Source organism: Myotis lucifugus, unplaced genomic scaffold (assembly GCF_000147115.1).
Source record: "Myotis lucifugus unplaced genomic scaffold, Myoluc2.0 scaffold_0, whole genome shotgun sequence".
NCBI classification, from domain to species: Eukaryota; Metazoa; Chordata; class Mammalia; order Chiroptera; family Vespertilionidae; genus Myotis; species Myotis lucifugus.
This window is the reverse complement of record NW_005871048.1, coordinates 28,630,905-28,650,061: the sequence shown is the minus strand read 5'-3', so window position 1 is coordinate 28,650,061 and position 19,157 is coordinate 28,630,905. Positions and strand designations below refer to the sequence as shown.

Below are 19,157 nucleotides of genomic sequence, written 5' to 3'. Positions count from 1 at the left end.
AGGAAACAGACCTCAGCCCAGGCTGCCAGCTTCTGGGGGCTGAGGAAGGAGAGCCAGCAAAAATTGAGAAGTAAAGGCAGAGGAACACGAGGATAGCCTGTATTGTATGAGAATCATGTAAGTCAAGAGAGACAGGACACAATATTTTAAGAAAAAGGAAGGGGTCAGTTGTGTGCAATGCTGATGAGAGATAAAAGAAGCAAACAGAAGTGCCCAGTTTTCTTTCTTCAATGATATTGAAAAGCATGAAATTTTAAATTATAGAAACTTTAAAAAATGCCTTTATTATAACATAGAAACTTTCTTTGTTTCTTATAACAAGTTATGAAAGTTTCTGTTCATTTTATACTGGGAATTTATTTAAGTAGATTTAGAAGAGGTTGCACATCCAGCAAACTTTTCACATGGTTTCATTATTCAAATAGGTTTTGATTGACATAACCTGTGCACATAGCAAGATAGTGTTGTATTCATATTTTTAATTTTTTTATATTTCTCTAGTATATATTTTAAAAATATGTACTTCTATATTTTTGTTATCCTGTGATGATGAAAACTGACCAGGTATTCAGATTTCTTTTTTTTGTTAGACATTGTTATTCATGAAAACTGATATTCTATAATTATGCAGTTTACATTTGCAGGTATCATTGTTTAAAAAACTGAGAGATAATAATAGGAGTTTGCTGGAGATATTCTAGAATAATATTCATATATATGTGTATTTTTTCCTAATACTACATATCCTGCAAAGTAATTCTTGGTTTAAAACTGATCATTTCTATTTAAAACTCACATACACACTTGCCCTGCAGGTGAACTGGGAGATAGTAGGACCCAATTCTCAGGACGCCTTACCACCACAGAACAGAGACATCGCAGACCCCGTGAGCGGGGCCTTCCATTTTGGAGAGGGAGAAGGTGGCGTGAGAACCATAATTCTGACCGTTCATCCTCATGAAGAAATGGAAGTCGAAGAGACTTTTGTTATTAAGCTTACACTTGCGAAGGGACAAGCTAAATTAGACTCCCGAGCTAATGCTGTTACGTTAACAGTAAGTCTGACTTTTTATTTTCCCACAGAATTTTTAGTGGAGTTATCAGAAAATGCATTTACATTTGTTGAAACTTGGTAGGCTTATGATGAATTGAAAGTTATAAAACCATAATTTATATGGTTGTTAAGTTAGTTTCTTACATAGCCTGATTAATGGTATTAGTTCTAAGAAGGGTTTAATGCAGTGAAACATACTTATTTTATATTCTCTAAGAAAATTTGGTGAATATTTGCCACATTTAGGGAGGAGGTATTTGTGATGTCATTCTAAATATTGGCTCTCTTTGCCATCAAAATACATAAACATTATTAACCAGTTACAAGTCAGACTGTGTGAAGGTAGAATGGTACTTGTTCAACTAGCACAACGATGTGTTGGATTAGATTCACATTCAGCGTATTTGATATGAACCACCCAGTCCATCAGGGCCGAAAGTGGTTGGACCAAGGCTACTGAAAACACTTCAGAGAAATGACATCTTTTAAGTTTGGAAAATACTCTTGTCTGGGGTCTGTATCAGTCAAACTTCTCCAGAGAAATAGGGAGAGAGGGGGGAAATGAGGGAGGAGGAGAGAGAGGGAGGAGAGATTGATTGAGAGAACCAAGTTCCCCAAGCTCTGGGTGTTCTTATGTTGAAATTTGGGGGGATAAAGAGGTTGACAGTCTTGGCAGAAGACTATTTCACACTACCAGAAAGGATTCTAAAGCAGAGTATTGCAGAATAAACCATCTCTTTCCCCAGTTTACTTTGGCAGAAAAAGAAATGGCAAGCAGGCAGTCTAGCAGGCAGAAAACCCAGGCACGAGGTGAAGGTGTGGTCTTGAGTTTGAATTCTGTGGGGCAGGCTGGAAACTCACACAGGATTTCTTGAGGCAGATATCTTCTCCTGAAATCTCAGTATTAGCGCTCAAGGCCTTCAACTGATTGGTTGAGGCCCACACACATTATCAAGGATAGCCTCCTTTACTTAAAGTAAACTGATTGTAAATATTAATCACATCTACAAAATACCTTCATGGCAACATCTAGCTGTGTTTGTCCAAACAATTGGGCACCCATAATCTATAAATTGACACATAAAACTAAGTATCACGGGATTTTTGCCTCTCTCTACCTTGTATTATAACCAGTAGAAAGAAGTTAGCAAAAATTAACTGATTAAACAAAACAAACATAAGGCAAAATGAACCTAAATTGAGGCATGAAAATACTATCCTTTTGAGATTCTGCAAATTGTAGTTTTCTGGACACTTATTCCCATTATCCTTGGGGAATAAGAACTTGCTTGTTTTAGGTAACAATCAGTGTAATAAAGAAGGTTTAAAAATCAGATAGCTGGATAGATTTAAGTATTATTTCTATGTCTCTTCCATGTCTTCAGCATTGATTGATACGTTGGATACTGTATTTCCATCCATAGTTGTTATATATGGTATTCACTCTGCTGTTTCTATTTTTAGATACAGAAGTTTGGAGATCCCAATGGAGTGGTTCAGTTCGCTCCTGAGTCTTTGTCTGTGAAGACCTATTTGGAGCCATCAGCTCTGGAAGGGCCCCTGATCATCACTTTTGTTGTCAAAAGAGTCAAGGGCATTTTTGGAGAGATTAAGGTATCATTTTGCATTTTATTTTTAAGTAGAGCACCAATTTGCTTATCAAACATGGTTGAGAGGGACAGAGAAAGGGCGTTGTTCTGGTTAAAGGTTTTCATAAACTCAAGTGACATGAGTTTTCACAGAAGCTGAGAAGTACCTCGGGCTCTCCAGCCAGGCCCGCCTTCAGCGATCTCTCCACATTGCATCACAATTAGATTAAAAAGATCTTCCTCACACTTAGTCATGAAGAGTATGATTCAACTGTTTTGTATTTTCTGGTTTGCCACTTTTCCTACTTAAATCTCTGAGTTTTGTAAATTGCTTAATGTATTCTCTTGGGCTTTATTTCTCAATAGAATTTTTTAATATAGCAACTGATTTTTAAGAGATTGCGTTTGAGTGTTTATTGATAGAGAACATTTGAAGATGCCCTTGTAAATCATCAAGACACTTGTCTAACCGCTCTAGGTTACATATTTGGTGGAATTTCTCTATGAAGTTACCTCTTTTCCTGTAACTGCTACTTGTTCAGTTGAAGTTTTATGGTTTGGAGGGCGAAAATTCTTGGAAAATAACCTTTAATTCTAAGAAATCTAATAGATATTTCCTTGTAGTTAAAGAACAGACAAGAACAAATTCTGATGTGAAGTATTTGATTATCTAGTCACATTTACCTTCAACCACTGTCTGTGGTTTGCTATGGAATGACTTGTGGTACCGCCATTTTAAAGTTAACTTGCTCTTCTTTATCTCTTCAAAATGTTATTCTTTTAGGAGTAGGTAAAATGAGATCTCGTAGTCTTTCCTGCAAATTGCATACGACAGCCTGAAAGAGTGAAGATACTTTCATGACACAGATGTCACTCCTCTGTACTTTCTAACTAATAACTGCTTGGAGACTGTGAATATAATGATGCACAATTAATATTTCCCTTTTGTTTATTGGAAAGGAAAACATAATTCAGAGGATTTTGATTCAATTTACTGCATCATATAACATTGTTGGATTTTTTCCCCCCATTTATCTTAGGTTTACTGGGAAATAAGTAGTCAGTTTGACATGACTGGAGACTTTCTCTCTACAAAAGGCTTTTTCACCATTGCTGATGGAGAGCGTGAAGTGAGCTTTGATGTTCATTTGCTACCAGATGATGTACCAGAGATAGAGGAAGCCTATGTGATCCAGCTTGTTTCCGTAGAGGGAGGAGCAGAACTGGACCCGGAAAAATGCATCACGCAGTTCTCTGTGTCTGCAAATGATGACCCCCACGGAGTATTCGCTCTGTATGCAGGTCGCCAGGCAGTGCTCATTGAGCAGGACCTCAGGAGGTCCATCCAAATCAATGTAACCCGGCTTGCCGGGACTTTCGGAGATGTGGCTGTTAGATACCGAATATCATCTGATCATAAGGAGCAGCCAGTTGTTACAGAGAATGCAGAGAGGCAGCTGGTGGTCCAAGACGGTGCCAGCTCTAAAGTGGACACGGTGCCAGTAAAGAGCCAGGTTTGTAGTCTTTCTTGATTTCCTGGTCATTCCAATCAAGCTCCTTCAGTGAGAGCCCTGACTTACCTCAGGATCAGATTAAATCTTATTCGGAAATTATATGTAACCAGGAAAAATGCCTTGGAAAATGTATAGTGATTACTGGGTAATACAAAGAGTGAAGTATTCACAGATTATAAGTGAATAAGTATATTTCAATTTGGAGATGGGATATTTTTGTCTAGGTAGTAGCAGGCATTTAATCCTTGCGAAGTTCCAGAAATCATTTCAATTGATATATATATATACACACCCCAATATACACACATGCGCACATACACACACAGACATACACACACGTACATACACTCACAGGATACTTGTTGAAGGGGAGAAATTTAGGCTTTCTTGTGGGACTGGCCTGTGCTCCCTGGAGTTTGGAGGGCCTGCATGAACACGGGCTGGTATCTGCTGCTCCCCTTGTGCATCTGTGTGGAAAGTGGCTCTGACTGTCTGTGATGGTAAAAACTAGAGAAGGCAGTAGACAGCTCTGGCAGAGGTTTGGGGTGCGAGTGAGAATGTGTGGATTTGCTGTGAGTCCTGTAGGTACCTCAGCAGTCTTTCTCAGTCTGAATCACAGACAGTGATGCGAGTGACTCTTTGTCGTACTCCTCGCGAGGATGGTACATAGCTAGTGTCATTCTGTATGCATAGGAGGTAAGTTAATTTATTTCATACATGTGATGCATTATGGCACTGGGGATTAATTATCTCATTGTTGGGAAAGGTTGCTCCAGAGGGTAACCAGATTGAAATAATTCTGGGAAAAATCTGTGGGGTGGATTGTGAAGCTTGGTGAGAATCTAAGAAAGGTCGTGGTCTCTGAAGGTTGGTAAGGGGTAGAATTCTGAAGTCTTTGAGGAACACCTACGTCAATTCCATGAGCGGTCCAGAATTTGAGTGCCTGACTTCATGGAAGGATAGTGGTCAGCCAGTGTTAGGCAAGAAAGGACTACATCAGGGAGGCAAAATTTTTGTCATTCTTTCTCAAAGCAACACCCCCCCCCCCCGCGACCCCCGTCCCCAACCTTGAATGTGCCAGAAAATTGGTGGGAAGGTCTAAGGGGGACTGAGGGAATATTCAAACATCATACCATGACCTCTTTCCCACTGTAGATCCTGAACCATGAATCACACAAAAACTGGGATAAACAGGGGAGCTTTTACTGAATGCCTGGTGGAAGTCATGATTGATATAGGTCTGGCCTTTACCTTCCTGAAAGTGACATAAGCTTCAAGACTTACCCACAACATTGTTTTTTTGTGGGGAAAAAACCCACAAAGCAATAATAGGAGAAAAATGAAGCAGTTTGCTATTTGTATTCCACTAGGGTTAGCCCACTCAGTGTTGATGATCTTAGTTTCATATAAGTTTATGACCAGTATAAAATAGGCTGCCATTCAGAATAAGCAATAAGCATATTATACCAATTCACACCTGGTATGTAGCCTGTTGATCTTTTGTGCACCCGAGTCTTTACTTTTGTTGTTTAATAAAGGACAAAAATGGAACTTCTTAGTGACACAAGGGTTCCATAATTATTCCCCTGTAGTTCTTTGGGAAATTGACTCAACGCCACAGGCCTATTGTGTCAATTTCTAACCTCTGTTTTCTATAAACAAAAATTCTTAAGACTGGGATAGAGTGCAAAGCTGGGGAAATAAGAGGTGGATTAATTTAACCAGAATATCCTTTTGTTAAGTCTCATTTACAAATGATCAGAGTTTCTTTTAAATACCGTGTGCTTAAGTTACATAATGTACTTATAAAATTACACAATAACTCGAAACATCTTCCCACACATATCTGTGTAACATCACCGTCTAAACACCTTCATGTTATAATTTCTGCTAATGAATACGGGGACATTCCTTCAGCTTTTCTAGGAATAGTTTTATTTTATATATCTTATATTGATAGTAAAGTTTCATTTGACACTGAGACATGGCACATAGATGATTTGACCATTCTCTTCTTTCACTAAGCAATGTGGCAAGTACACAATTATTCTCAGACTGTGTATAGGAAAACCCAAATATGTGATAAATATCACATGGACTGAAACCATTGATCTGCCTAAGTCTGAGGTCGTCTGTTGCCAGTGCTACCTGGGTCATTTTGAAAGATGGTAGTCTTTTGATTTCACTTTGAAAGCTTAATAATATAGTTTATAAAAATACATAACTTTCTGAATACCTATTTGAATCATCTATGAGTTTTTAATACCTTTTTGAACCTATTTTAATTATTTCTATTTTCAAGAGAGCCAACAAAAGTTGACTAACTTATGAACACATGAACACTTCCTTTTGTTTCTTTATTTTAACATATTTTACTAGTATTAACATATTTAAAATTGCACAGGTTCCTTCTTCCTCTCACATTTCAGGAATGTGGTGTAGGACTAGATAGATTATATTAGGTGTTGCTGTGTCTTCCAGGGTAACTGTGTGGGGCAGGGTGCGACGCACACAAACCGAGTGCAGAATATTTCCAGTGGTCCCCTTCTTCCTTCACACCCTGGATATAATGCATTGCTCTCTGAAGTTTGTAAGATACTAGTTACAAGAATTATATACCGTTCTCCTTGTTCTACCCTCCTGGTAAAAATTAAGGCCTTGGACAGGTCAGCCACAGAGCAGGGCAGTAGGTCTTAGAACACAGAAAGTTTCCATTAGGCTCTGAAACTAGAAGATGCTTGGTGCTGATTGAACATCAGGACCTGGGAGTATAAACTGTTGCCTCACCTGGTTAACAGTAGGCTTCTTTTATGAGGTGCATCCTGATGATAAGACTCACTGGCATTATTAAGAAACAAGTCTAAGTTTAAAATTATTTAAGCTAGAATGCGAGGATTTTACATTTGTGGTTGAGTCATTTATTCAAACATTTATTGAGTGTTCACCCTGTGCCAGCCATTGCAATAAGCATAGCCGGTACAGAGGTGACAAAGACACAATCTCTGTCGTCCTGTTGCTCCTTGTCTAGTGCAGAAGGCCATTAACCGCAGTTACAAAAGTGTGGGTTCACGGTGTTTGAGATGTGTGCAGGATATCATGGAGCTGTACGTTCTTTCCATTTGGGCCCAGATGCGGTCAAGCACGATGGGAACCAGTAGAACAGTATTGGTGATGCCGTCCTGGCGCAGGGGATGGCAGGGCATGCTGGAGAACATGCCCCCTCCTAGTAACCATCAAGGTCCTTTCAAATGAATCCCCCTGCGTTTCTTCTGTAGTAAACCAGCTTTTCCGCAACTTTGCTGTGACTGCTGTTCGACTTCAGTGTCCAGTTACTGTACCCTGGGGATTTGCTGAGGCCACAAGTCTGTGTGTGCTGGCTGCGCTCGTGAGCAGAGCAGCCGGGTGGGGAGGCACAATGATTGGGAGCCTGGCCCTTCCTTCTTTAGGAAATAGGGACCAAAAAAATCCTTAGCTGCCCAGCCAGTGAACTGCCTGGGAAAGAGGGCCTACCCTTAGAAGAGAGGTGGGAAACACGGGAGTGAAGGCAGGACACTGATTTATTTCTGTTTCCTTAGCACCATGGTCGGCAAACTGCGGCTCACGAGCCACGTACGGCTCTTTGGCCCCTTGAGTGTGGCTCTTCCTAAGCCTTAGGAGTACCCTAATTAAGTTAATAACAATATACCTACCTATATAGTTTAAGTTTAAGAAATTTGGCTCTCAAAAGAAATTTCAATCGTTGTACTGTTGATATTTGGCTCTGTTGACGAATGAGTTTGCCGACCACTGCCTTAGCAATTGACCTATGATTTATGTTCAGTGAATGCCATTTGGACAAAAATGAAGATGGATTGAATGAATGAGGCATCTGTTCCCCTCATGTCGCGCAACATTTGAAATCACTATGGTACATATTTTGCACATTTGGAGGGTGTGATGTACGTTTAAGAACATTATCTTTAAAAGAAGAATGGACTCCACAGAAGTGGTTATTTATACCTTCAATAAAGACGTACAGAGTTTTTAGCAATATTCCAGGTTATGTGGTAACTTGCCTGATCCATTATCAACAACAGTATTTCTGTGGGAAAATGTATTGTATAGTTAAAAATAATCTTTTAGAGAAACATCAGTTTTAAAATTCAGGCTTTCCCCTATTTTGTTGGATTCTAAAACTTTGAAAATTGATATTTAATACATGGCACTAGTAATTATTTGTCAAATATTCAAATAATAAGTGCACCTAAATCATTATTCATTTTAAGTAAATATGGATTATTAGTTACTGTCCATGAAGAGGTTTTTCTGGTTTTAGAAGCTGACACTATTCACCTGTGGGCTCCTCCCATTCCTGTAGCACATGATTCTATCACTAATAGTTCTTCTTGTGAGTCTCATTTCTGAGACCACTTGGGAGCCATGGAGAATTCGCACATTTGTGTTTTATATACTCTGTTACTATCACTCTTCACCCCACGGTCTTCATAACAGTGATTCGTTTTATAACATGAAGGAAAGGGCATAGATTGATGGAACAGATACAAACGTATGCTGAGGTCATGTGCTAATGACTTATGCCAATGTCGGTATTTTTCTCTGAAAGTTATTTTTTAATACTTAAAGTCATGGATACTGTTTGTTTATAGGTCTTCCTATCACTGGGCTCTAATTTCACCTTGCAACTGGTGACTGTGATGCTTGTTGGTGGACGTTCCTATGGCGTGCCAAAAATTCTCCAGGAAGCCAAATCTGCTGTCCTACCTGTCCCCGAGAAAGCTGCCAATTCTCAGGTAATTGGCCCTGGATGTGGTACTATCTGGATACTTCCAGGGGGCAACATTTATAGGAAGGACTAAGATTCAGAGAATTTTTTAACATTCACTATTACCTTAAATCATCCCATCTGGCTGGGGGATGGGTGGAAAAGGTGAAAGGGATTAAGAAGTAAAAATTGCCAGTTATTCAGTAGTCACGAAGATATAAAGTACAGCATAAGGAATATAGGCAACAATATTGTAATAACCCTGTATGGTATCATATGGATACTAGATTTATCAAAGTGATCACTGTAAGGTATATAAATGCCTAATCACTATATTATACACCTGAAACTAATATAATATTGTATCTGTAGTTGAAAAATAAATTTAAATTTAAAAATAAAATAAAAATCTAAGTAATCCTATGAATATCAAAGTAGACATTATGGATATACCGTATGAAAACAGTTTGTCAATTTTTGACTTTGGTAGAATAATATATTTCCTTTTTGGAGTTTTAGAAAGATTGTATCTTGTAAAATTTGAATGTAAAGTATAGAATTTTAAAAATAGTCACTTTGAGTCAGAATTTCCAAGGTATTTTCTTGATATTAAATATTTAATATTGCAGTATTTTATATTAAACTAGAGGCCTGGTGCACGAATTTGTGCACGGGTAGGGTCCCTCGGCCTGGCCAGCAATTGGAGCATATTGGGGCTGTGGGAGCGTGGCTGGCCAGGGGGAGGGGCTGCTGGGAGGGACTGTGGGAGGTTGGCCGGCTGCACAAGGTTGGCTGTGGAAGCACACTGACCACCAGGGGGCAGCTCCTGCATTGAGCATCTGCCCCTGGTGGTAAGTGTGTGTCATAGTGACCGGTCAACTCATCGTTCAGTCGCTTAGGCTTTTATATATATAGATAATTAGAATTAGAATGAAACATCAGTTAATAGTTCAGTCTTTTTCATCTACTAAACTTGTGAATATTTGCCTTTCATTTTTAAGGCTCCTATGGCAAGTTTGTGCTGATATAGGCATAGTGGTTGAGCACTGACCTATAAACCAGGAGGTCATGGTTTGATTCCCAGTCAGGGCACATACCCAAGTTGTGGGCTCAATCCCCAGTAGGGGGCGTGCAGGAGGCAGCCAGTCAATGATTCTCATCATTGATGTTTCCATCTCTCCCTCCCTCTCCCTTCCTCTCTGAAATAAACAAAAATATATTTTTTTAAAAATGAAAAGAAAAAACTAAAATGGGGTGAATGAGTGTTAATATAGAATCATTGATCATGTGGTATCCCAAATTTAAAGATAATGGGACCAAAAGAGGTAAACTGATTTGTCCAAATAAAGCCAGGAATCTGGTTTTATTCTTACTCATTGACCAGAAGTTAATTCATCTATAAATCATTTATAAATCTCAGGGTACCCTGGAAAGGTTGCTCTTAAAGAAAATATCTTACTTTATGTGAGTGAAAAAGATGACTATTTAAAAAAATCTTTGATGCTTTTTTATCCTCAAAAATAAAAAAAAGATATTCAATTGAATCAAAAATCTAAAAGAACCTTAATAAAAAAAATCTAGTTCCTGGTGCTCATTTTATAAACAAAGAATATATTATTATGTCTTAGAAAGGAGTCAAATTTCAGTTCTAGACAAATTGGGTTTCATAAAGACCCATGAACAAGTCGTACTACACTGCCAGTTTTAATCCATTGCTTTCATTTAACCATAATTACATTTGTCTTTTTGGATATTGTTAATTCAAAGGACTACATTTTGATTTAAAGAAATAAAGCTATATACTATAGTCAAAATTATAAAATAGAATAAATTATCAAGTCTCAGATGTCATTTCTTAAATATTACTCTTTAATTGAATATATTATAAAACAGGAAAAATATATTGTGTAAACAAAGAGGAAGTTGACTTTTAATCTACTCTCCAGAAAACAAGGGTCTATAGAGAGAAGTTAAATATTCTCAGCATGTTTTTCCTCAGGTGGGATTTGAATCGAACGCCTTTTCCCTCATGGACATCACTGCCGGAACAAGCCAAGTGGTGATTTCTAGGAGAGGCACCTATGGCTCCATCATGGTTTCCTGGGTGGCCGGATATGCTCCTGGGTTAGAAGTGCCTGAATTCATTGTTGTTGGCAACATGACCCCGAAACTGGGTGAGTTGTAGGTTTTCTAAGATCTGCTCTGTAACACATGGAGGTATGTAATTGGCCTCTAATTTTCTTGGGTCATCTTTATTCTAGAAAAATGACCTGTTGTTTTGTAATATAGTGTCGCTGTTTTTAAGTGGTCAGAGTTGCAAAGATTGCTTGGTGAGGATGAGAGAAAGTTTATTCAGTCAAATTAAAAATGTCATACCTCACTGGAAATAGTGGTCACTAAGCTCACTTTATGTATCAGGAGTTTGTTAAAAGCAGTTCTAAAAACTTATATTGGATCATACAGTAATAAAAATAAAAAAGGCACACCTTTGTGTTCATGTACATGTTCACCTGAATATTTGACAGTAGAGCAACTGTTACTTAATCTACTTTCAATTACACCATTAGTCTCATGAGGGTCAGTGAGATCAAAACGTTAGAGGGTTTGACCTGGACCAGGTAGACAGGGATTGACGACAGGGTAGAGGAGGCAGCGTTTATGTGTTTTAGCGAGCTTGCTGTACGTTTATTTTCCTCTTTCCCCACCTTTAAAATGTTTCTCTTTTCGTAGCCTGTAAAAGAATTTTAGAAAAGGGAATATTTCACTACATCTTTAAGAGCCAAATCCCCATTGGAGAACTCAGAAAGGATACCCTACTTCCCTTTTCATGTTTCCTTTCAGGGAGCCTTTCCTTTTCCCACGGAGAACCAAGTAAAGGCGTCTTGTTGTGGACGTTTCCCAGCCCTGGCCAGCCAGAGGCCTTTGTCCTTCACCTCTCAGGAGTCCAGAGCAGTGCCCCTGGCGGGGCCGAGCTGAGGTGAGATGTCTCTGAAGAACAATCTGGAATGTATCGGTTGAAACAGAAAAACACACACACAAGAAAACAGCAAAAACAAAACACGCCACGAGATCACTTTCCCTGAAGCAGATGCCAAAACAATTTGTTGTGGAGTAACACATGGCCTGTATGCCAGAGATGCCATGGGGGCAGGCTGACTTCCCCAGAGGCACCGCCACCCTTCGCCTTGCAGACAGTTCACCACCATGGTCTCTGATTCCAGAGGGTTGGCCCGGGGTAACATCTCCAATAAGAAACGGAATGGCAAAGTCACCTATTTTCAAAGGGGCTGCCTTTTGAGAGGTACAGTGGGGCCTTGATTTACGAGTGTCCCGACTAACGAGTTTTTTGAGATACCAGCTGTCTCTCGGCCGATATTTTGCATTGAGTTGTTAGAGTAATTTGAGTTAACGAGCTCCTTAATGAGCTCGGTCTCGGAACGAATTAAACTCGTAAGTCAAGGCCCCACTGTAACTGGAAAATACCTGCTTTCCCCCAGGGATTCAGAGTAAGAAGAAGCTGTCACAATAGAGTAATAATATGACTTCTGCCATTGGCTCTTTTGAATTTAACTTAAATCAGAATACTTGCAGATAAATATGTTCAAGCCAAAAGCAATTTACTTTTCTCATGGTTGGGAAGGGCTTGATCAAAACAGTAGAGGGCAGACTTTAGCACAGACTTACGGAGTTAGTCTTGCCACTTACTTGCCACAAGTTAGCTCATCTTGCCACTTACTTGCTGTGTGACTTGGGGAGCGTTACAGGATCTTTCTGTTCTTCAGTTTACTTATTTGGAAAGTTGGAGGGAAATGTATTGGTAAAATTGGTGTGTGTTCAAGTGTGTTTCTGTATATAATATGTTCATGTGTGGGAGATACTGGTTGTTAGCATCAAATATGGCTTTAGTTCATACTTATATCATTTCAAAAGTGTTTGGCCATAGAATGTATTTTAGGGCAACAAATTCAAATGCTTTTTGCTTTAAGAATATGTGTTTACTCTTATTCTTCAAAGCAGCAGTATGACATAGATACTATTTTTAGTCCCATTTTATAGATAAAGAGAGTCACATATAGATTATGTAACGTACCTAGCGTCACACAGATAATAATGGTTGGGGCCATGATTCGAATCTAGCTCTTAACCATTGTGCTATGTGTTATCAGGGCTTTACCATAGAGAGTGGTGGACCCTAGGGTGTCCTTCCTAAAGGCATTCAAATTAAAAAAAACAACCCAAAACTGTTAGAGAAAATATGCCTGTGGTATGGATTAGGCTGTGTTACTTCTGACATAATCATTAACTCACAACAAAACTCTACAGGATAAAGCTAAGGATTAATCATGCAGTCATGGAAGTTTTCCTCCAGTCCACATATAAAATCCCAGTAGCATTTGTGTGAGGGAATTGGCCCATTATGATACAAGGAATTTGCATCCAGCTAGGGCAACTATTTCTATTTGGTAGATAAGAAACCTGGCTGACATCCAGAACGTTCTAAGAATTTGTGGTTTCCTGTGCACTGATCATAACAGAGAGCCTGGCGTGTCAGACCCTTCAGAGAGCTGCTCTGGGCTGACTGGAGAAGCAGAGCAGGCACCTCTGAGCTCCTCACTTTGCTCAAACGTGTTAGGGCCCCTTGCCAGTGACAGCAACTCCTGTTCTTACATTTCTCGTGCTCTGATTTATTCATCAGCAAGTACTAGGGTTTTATGGAATTTGAAAGGGCATGTCATTTTTAAGATGCCCTCCTGCACAGCATCTTAAATATGTGAAAAATGAATCTCTGCTGTGGTGTTTCTATTTTCATCAATTCTTTCTTTTTTTTTTCCAGATCAGGTTTCACTGTTGCCGAAATTGAGCCAATGGGAATCTTTCAGTTTTCCCCTAGTTCAAGGCATATCGTCGTGTCAGAGGGTACTCAGATGATCAGATTACATGTACAAAGACTCTTTGGGTTCCATGGCAATCTTATTAAAGTTTCCTATCAGACAACCGCAGGAAGTGCCAAGCCACGGGAAGATTTTGAGCCTGTTCAGAACGGGGAGCTGCTTTTTCAAAAATTCCAAGCCGAGGTTCATTTTGAAATAATCATTATTAATGACCAGCTTCCCGAGATAGAAGAATATTTTTACATTAATCTAACTGCAGTAGAAATTAAAGGATTGCAAAAGTTTACAAAAACCAACTGGCGCCCGCGCCTGAATCTGGACTTCAGTGTGGCAGTGATCACAATACGGGATAACGATGACACAGGTCTCGTTCCCATCGGAACTGACTCCTCCACCGCACACCCTGACGTGACCAAGATAACTGCCACTCCACAGCCAATTGCACTGGTGGCCACTGATCCTGGGGCAACTGCGATCCCTGAGACACCTGTCACCCGGCCCGAGGTGGCCACTGGAACTGCAAATGTTTTCATTCATGGAGCCTTTAGTCTTGGGCCGCCCATTGTTTACGTGGAGGAGGAGATGAAGAATGGGACATTGAACGCAGCAGAAATTCTTATCCGAAGAACTGGTGGCTCTACTGGCAATGTCAGTGTAACAGTTAAAACTTTTGGTGAAAGATCTGCTCAGAAGGAACCACATGCATTGCCCTTTCCTGATGCCTATGGACTGTCCAACCTAACGTGGGCGGTAGAAGAGGAGGACTTTTCAGAGCAAACTCTCATCCTTACATTTGCAGATGGAGAAAGAGAACGGAAAGTATTGGTTCAAATTTTGGACGACGATGAGCCTGAGGGGCAGGAATTCTTCTACGTGTTTCTCACAGACCCACGAGGGGGAGCACAGATTGTGAAGGGGAAGGATGACACCGGGTTTGCAGCTTTTGCCATGATCATTATCACAGGTATCTCTCTGGAGGGATGGAGAGAAAAAGGTACCACTTTTGTGGTGTAGGATTTTTTTATAAGATCATGCTATCTTTAATTGAAAGAGTGAATTATTTGAATTATTATAGTAATTCACTAAACATTGTTTTCCCAGACTTGTAGACAGAGAGCAGACTGGTGGTTGCCAAAGGGGGGAAAAGTTAGGGGATTGGGTGGAAGAGGGGAAGGGGTTAAGAAATACAGAAGATAGTTATAAAATATCCATGGGGATCTAAAGTACAGTATAGGAAATATAGTCAATATTTTGATAACCATTTATGGTGCTAGGTGGGTATTGACAATGTCAGGGGAAGCACTTTGTAAAGTATATGATTATCCAACCACTATGCTGTATACCTGAAATTGATACAAAACAATATTGAAAGTAAACTGTAATTGACAAATAAAACTGGGTAAAAGAACAACAAAGAAAACCACATAGTCTTCCTATGTCATGGACCCACACCATGAACACATGATGCTGTTCTGAGGTGCTAGGCTAGAACTGAATGGACTGTAAATGTCACTTAGCTCAGAGCTAGTTAAACAATCTATACTTTCACAATATATGGAAAATCTTAAACATACTTAAGTCCATGTTCTTCCTCTGGATTATACTTAATTTAGTCATCCAAGTACAAATTGCCTATCCTGTTTTGAACCCTCATTCTGGATTACCCAACCACTTTCAATAATCCATCCCAAAGTCTAAGATCTCATTATCAAGAAATTCTTTGTATCTGTTGGGAAACAGATTAAAACTATCTTCTTTTGTTTTTGTTTTGGACCAATGCAGAATATTACATAGCTTTTTTTTTCTATTGAGTGTACATATTAAAATAGCTTAAAATGTGATGACTTTTTAAAGAATTCCTCATGTAGCTTATAAAATATTTTGGTGATAATTTGCAATTTTCCTCTGAAATCATACTATTTTTTTAGGTAGGCTAGCTCATCTTATCAATGCATTACAGTAAGTATTTGCCTACTCTGCTGTTTTATACAGACATTTATAAGTTTTACACAGTGCTGAGAGTTTAAGATGACACTATGAAAAAACAGTGCACTATTTCAGTGCAGTGCAGACCCTACATTTTTTCCAGTTTAAATACAATTTTGTAGTATGAGGGTGCCTGTAACCTCAATTTACAATAATTTAACTTCAGTAGAAATTAAAGGATTGCAACAGTGTACGAAAACTAACTAGCGACCATGCCTGAATCTGGATTTCAGTGTAGCAGTAAAATCCAGGATTATGAGTTACAATACAGGATTGTGAGTTAAAAAACAACAACAAACTCGTCTGAGAGTTGCTCAGACGACTTTCTTTTACTCAGAGTTACTCATGAGTTCCTTATTAGTTCTGTTTTTCTCTAGGGCAAATAACTGTGCAATATAAATGGTCTGTGGTCAACACTTTTATAGGAAGTTAAATCAGTTAAATGGAGTTCATTTACTTAATAAATATTTATTGAACACTTACAGTATGCTGGCCACTGTTCTTGGTCCTGGGGATATAGCAGTAAATACAGCATTGCCGCTCTGGTAGAACTTGCATTCTGTGAGGATACACTGATTCTAAACAATCTATAACAATAAAAGCGTAATATGCTAATTAGACTGGACAGCTGAAGGTCGTCATTCTGGATGAAGCCGTGGTGGTGGGGCCTGAGGCAGAGGTGGTTAGGGGCGATCAGGCAGGCAGGCGAGTAGTTAGGGACAATCAGGCAGGCAGGCAGAGTGGTTAGGGGCAATCAGGCAGGCAGGCAGGCGAGTGGTTAGGAGCCAGTGGTCCCAGATTGCAAGAGGGATCAGGCCTAAACTGGCAGTAGGACATCCCCCGAGGGGTCCCGGATTGCGAATTTTGTGCACTGGGCCTCTAGTAAACACATAAAATGTCAAGGGATATGAGATATAAAGTAGAGTCTCATCAGAGAGAGATGAGTATGTATCTCAGGGTGGGGAATAGGATTTGAAGTTTTCTTTCTTCTGGTCTTCTGTTCTCAAAGTGTTAGCCATCATTTTTATTCCAGCCTATTTTTAGTAAAGATCTTTTATAACATCTCAGCTGGAAAGATTACTGGAGCATTGGGGATCTTTTGAAGTCTTAAGTATACTGTATAACCCTGCATTTTTCTGTTCAGGGAGTGATCTTCAAAATGGCATCATAGGATTCAGTGAAGGGTCCCAGAGTGGGCTCGAGCTGGGTGAAGGAGCTGATAGAAACAGACTGCATCTTACTGTCACAAGGCAGCCAAACAGGTGTGTGTGTGTGTGTGTGTGTGTGTGTGTGTGTGTGTACATGGAAGATGTAACAGCCTGTGTGTCTGTATTTGAATTCATAAAGTGGTAAAGGCAGGTTCAAATGTTGATAGAAAGTAGTGTGGAATTTGGTGTGTCAGTGTTCAGATGCTCTAGTTCTTAGTCTGTGATTTAACACACTTGGTTTAGGAGCATGCTTAGGGCTACCTTGAATGTGGTGTACTTCATAAGGTGCAGCTTATGTAAGTTATTACTGCATTGCATTTACTATTGTGTGATCACTCTGCATGCACAGCCATTTACGGTTAGGGACACATGGAGCACCAAAAATTTTGCTCGCGACTTAATATTGTATAGTACACACATTCTGAATGCTCATCATATACATGCGCTAGGTATGCACATGTACATGTATATGTATTATCTTTACACTTTGGGGCCTAAATAATCTCTGAAAATATAGGGCATCTCCTACCCTTTATTTTTATAACAACCATTTTTTTTAGCAGTTGTGTTTTTTCTTTAGAAGAATTATTACTTAAAGACAAATGAGGAACATTTACTTGGAGCCAGAAGTTCTCTATTATTTTCATTTTCATATTTCTGGTAATAGACATAGTAAGCAGAAAAATATTATTATTTTTTTCACATTCCTGATACACAGTGGTTCAATGAATACTTATTCCAGATTGAGTAGAGTGTGGTCAAATAATACTGTGTACAGGACGTTCTTTGGATGAAGAGGAACATTTAGGCACTGTGGTTCACATTCTGCATCAGACACAGGATAAGGCACTCTGTTGCTGCATTTGCAAAGGTTTTGCTTTGCTCCTAGGGCCTTTGAAGATGTCAAGGTCTCCTGGCGAGTCACATTTAACAAGACATCCCCTGTGCTCCAGAAGGACGGAGTGAACCTGAGGGATGAACTTCTGTCTGTGTCCGGGACCACAACCTGTGCAACAGGTCAGACAAAGTGCTCCTTCACCATGGAGCTCAAACCCGGGAAGGTAAGAAATGAGGAGGCATAGCATTGTCAGTTTCGAATTGTATTGCTTTAGAATTCGTATTTTAAAACCACTTTATTGAAACACACATTGGTCATGTGGAGACTATGTCTCGTCTAGCTGTAATATCGAAATCTCTTTGCTGGGTGACAGACTTAGAATTGATTTCATTAGAGAATTTTTATAAATAAGCTCATTAGTGTATACTTAAAACTAATACTTGTTATATGACAATTATATCTCAATTTTTTTAAAAAGCTCATCAGTTTTCTTTGTTTCTGTTTCTTGTCATTTCTAAGATCCTTCCTGGCCCACCTGCTCAATGTGTGAATGGTCCCTTGTATCATTTTCAGCCAATTAGTATCTCTGGTTACTCTGAATATTTAGTGTTTTGCTTTTATTATATCTATAGATTTAATCATATCATGTCTATGGATTTCATCATAGGATAAAAGTTCTTTTCCTTCATCTATAGTTAGAAAGTTCCATTTTGATCTACTTAAGGGGCAGAGAGGCCATGCTTAAGTGTGGCCTCTCAGCCTTTGGATAAATTTCTATTGGTTCATGTTGCACATGGCACTCAGGAGACAGGCATTCCCCTCTCTTTCCAAAGGAATCTGCATTATTCAGGTGGTATTGGTCACTGATGTCCTAACAGAGCCTTAGTCATTTAGTAATCATGTGTGGCTTTTGTTTAACAAATGACTGTTCTGTTATACTTTAATGCCTAGGGAGCACTCAGTAGTTTTTATTGTTTGTCTACTACTTAATTTATTAAACTCAAATATTTAATACAAAACCAGTTATAATATTATGAATGTTCAAAAGTATATATATACGTATATATACACATGTATACACATATATACATATATACATATACATACATATTACTCGTGGTGATGTGCGGTGCGGAGATTTATATATATCTATACTTATTCTTTTTTATCGTAATGGATAGGGGTTGATAGATTTGTATATATATGTAGAGAAAAAGAATATGTAAGCTCTCTATAATCTCTATATAGATGATAGAAGACGAAGAGTAAGAGGGCTTAAAAGGATACATAAATATCAGAAGATGTTGTAGATGT

At 39.0% G+C, this 19,157-nt stretch overlaps 1 protein-coding gene across 1 annotated transcript in view; it reads left to right on the top strand.

The window, feature by feature from the left end:
- The window catches only part of ADGRV1 (adhesion G protein-coupled receptor V1), a 424,156-nt gene that overhangs the window by 135,964 nt on the left and 269,035 nt on the right, over positions 1-19,157 (top strand). The window contains 9 exon segments of the mRNA XM_023749230.1: positions 816-1,055; positions 2,519-2,668; positions 3,684-4,157; positions 8,804-8,947; positions 10,919-11,093; positions 11,761-11,896; positions 13,754-14,775; positions 16,942-17,059; positions 17,895-18,066. Coding sequence (XP_023604998.1) covers positions 816-1,055; positions 2,519-2,668; positions 3,684-4,157; positions 8,804-8,947; positions 10,919-11,093; positions 11,761-11,896; positions 13,754-14,775; positions 16,942-17,059; positions 17,895-18,066 — 2,631 coding nt within the window.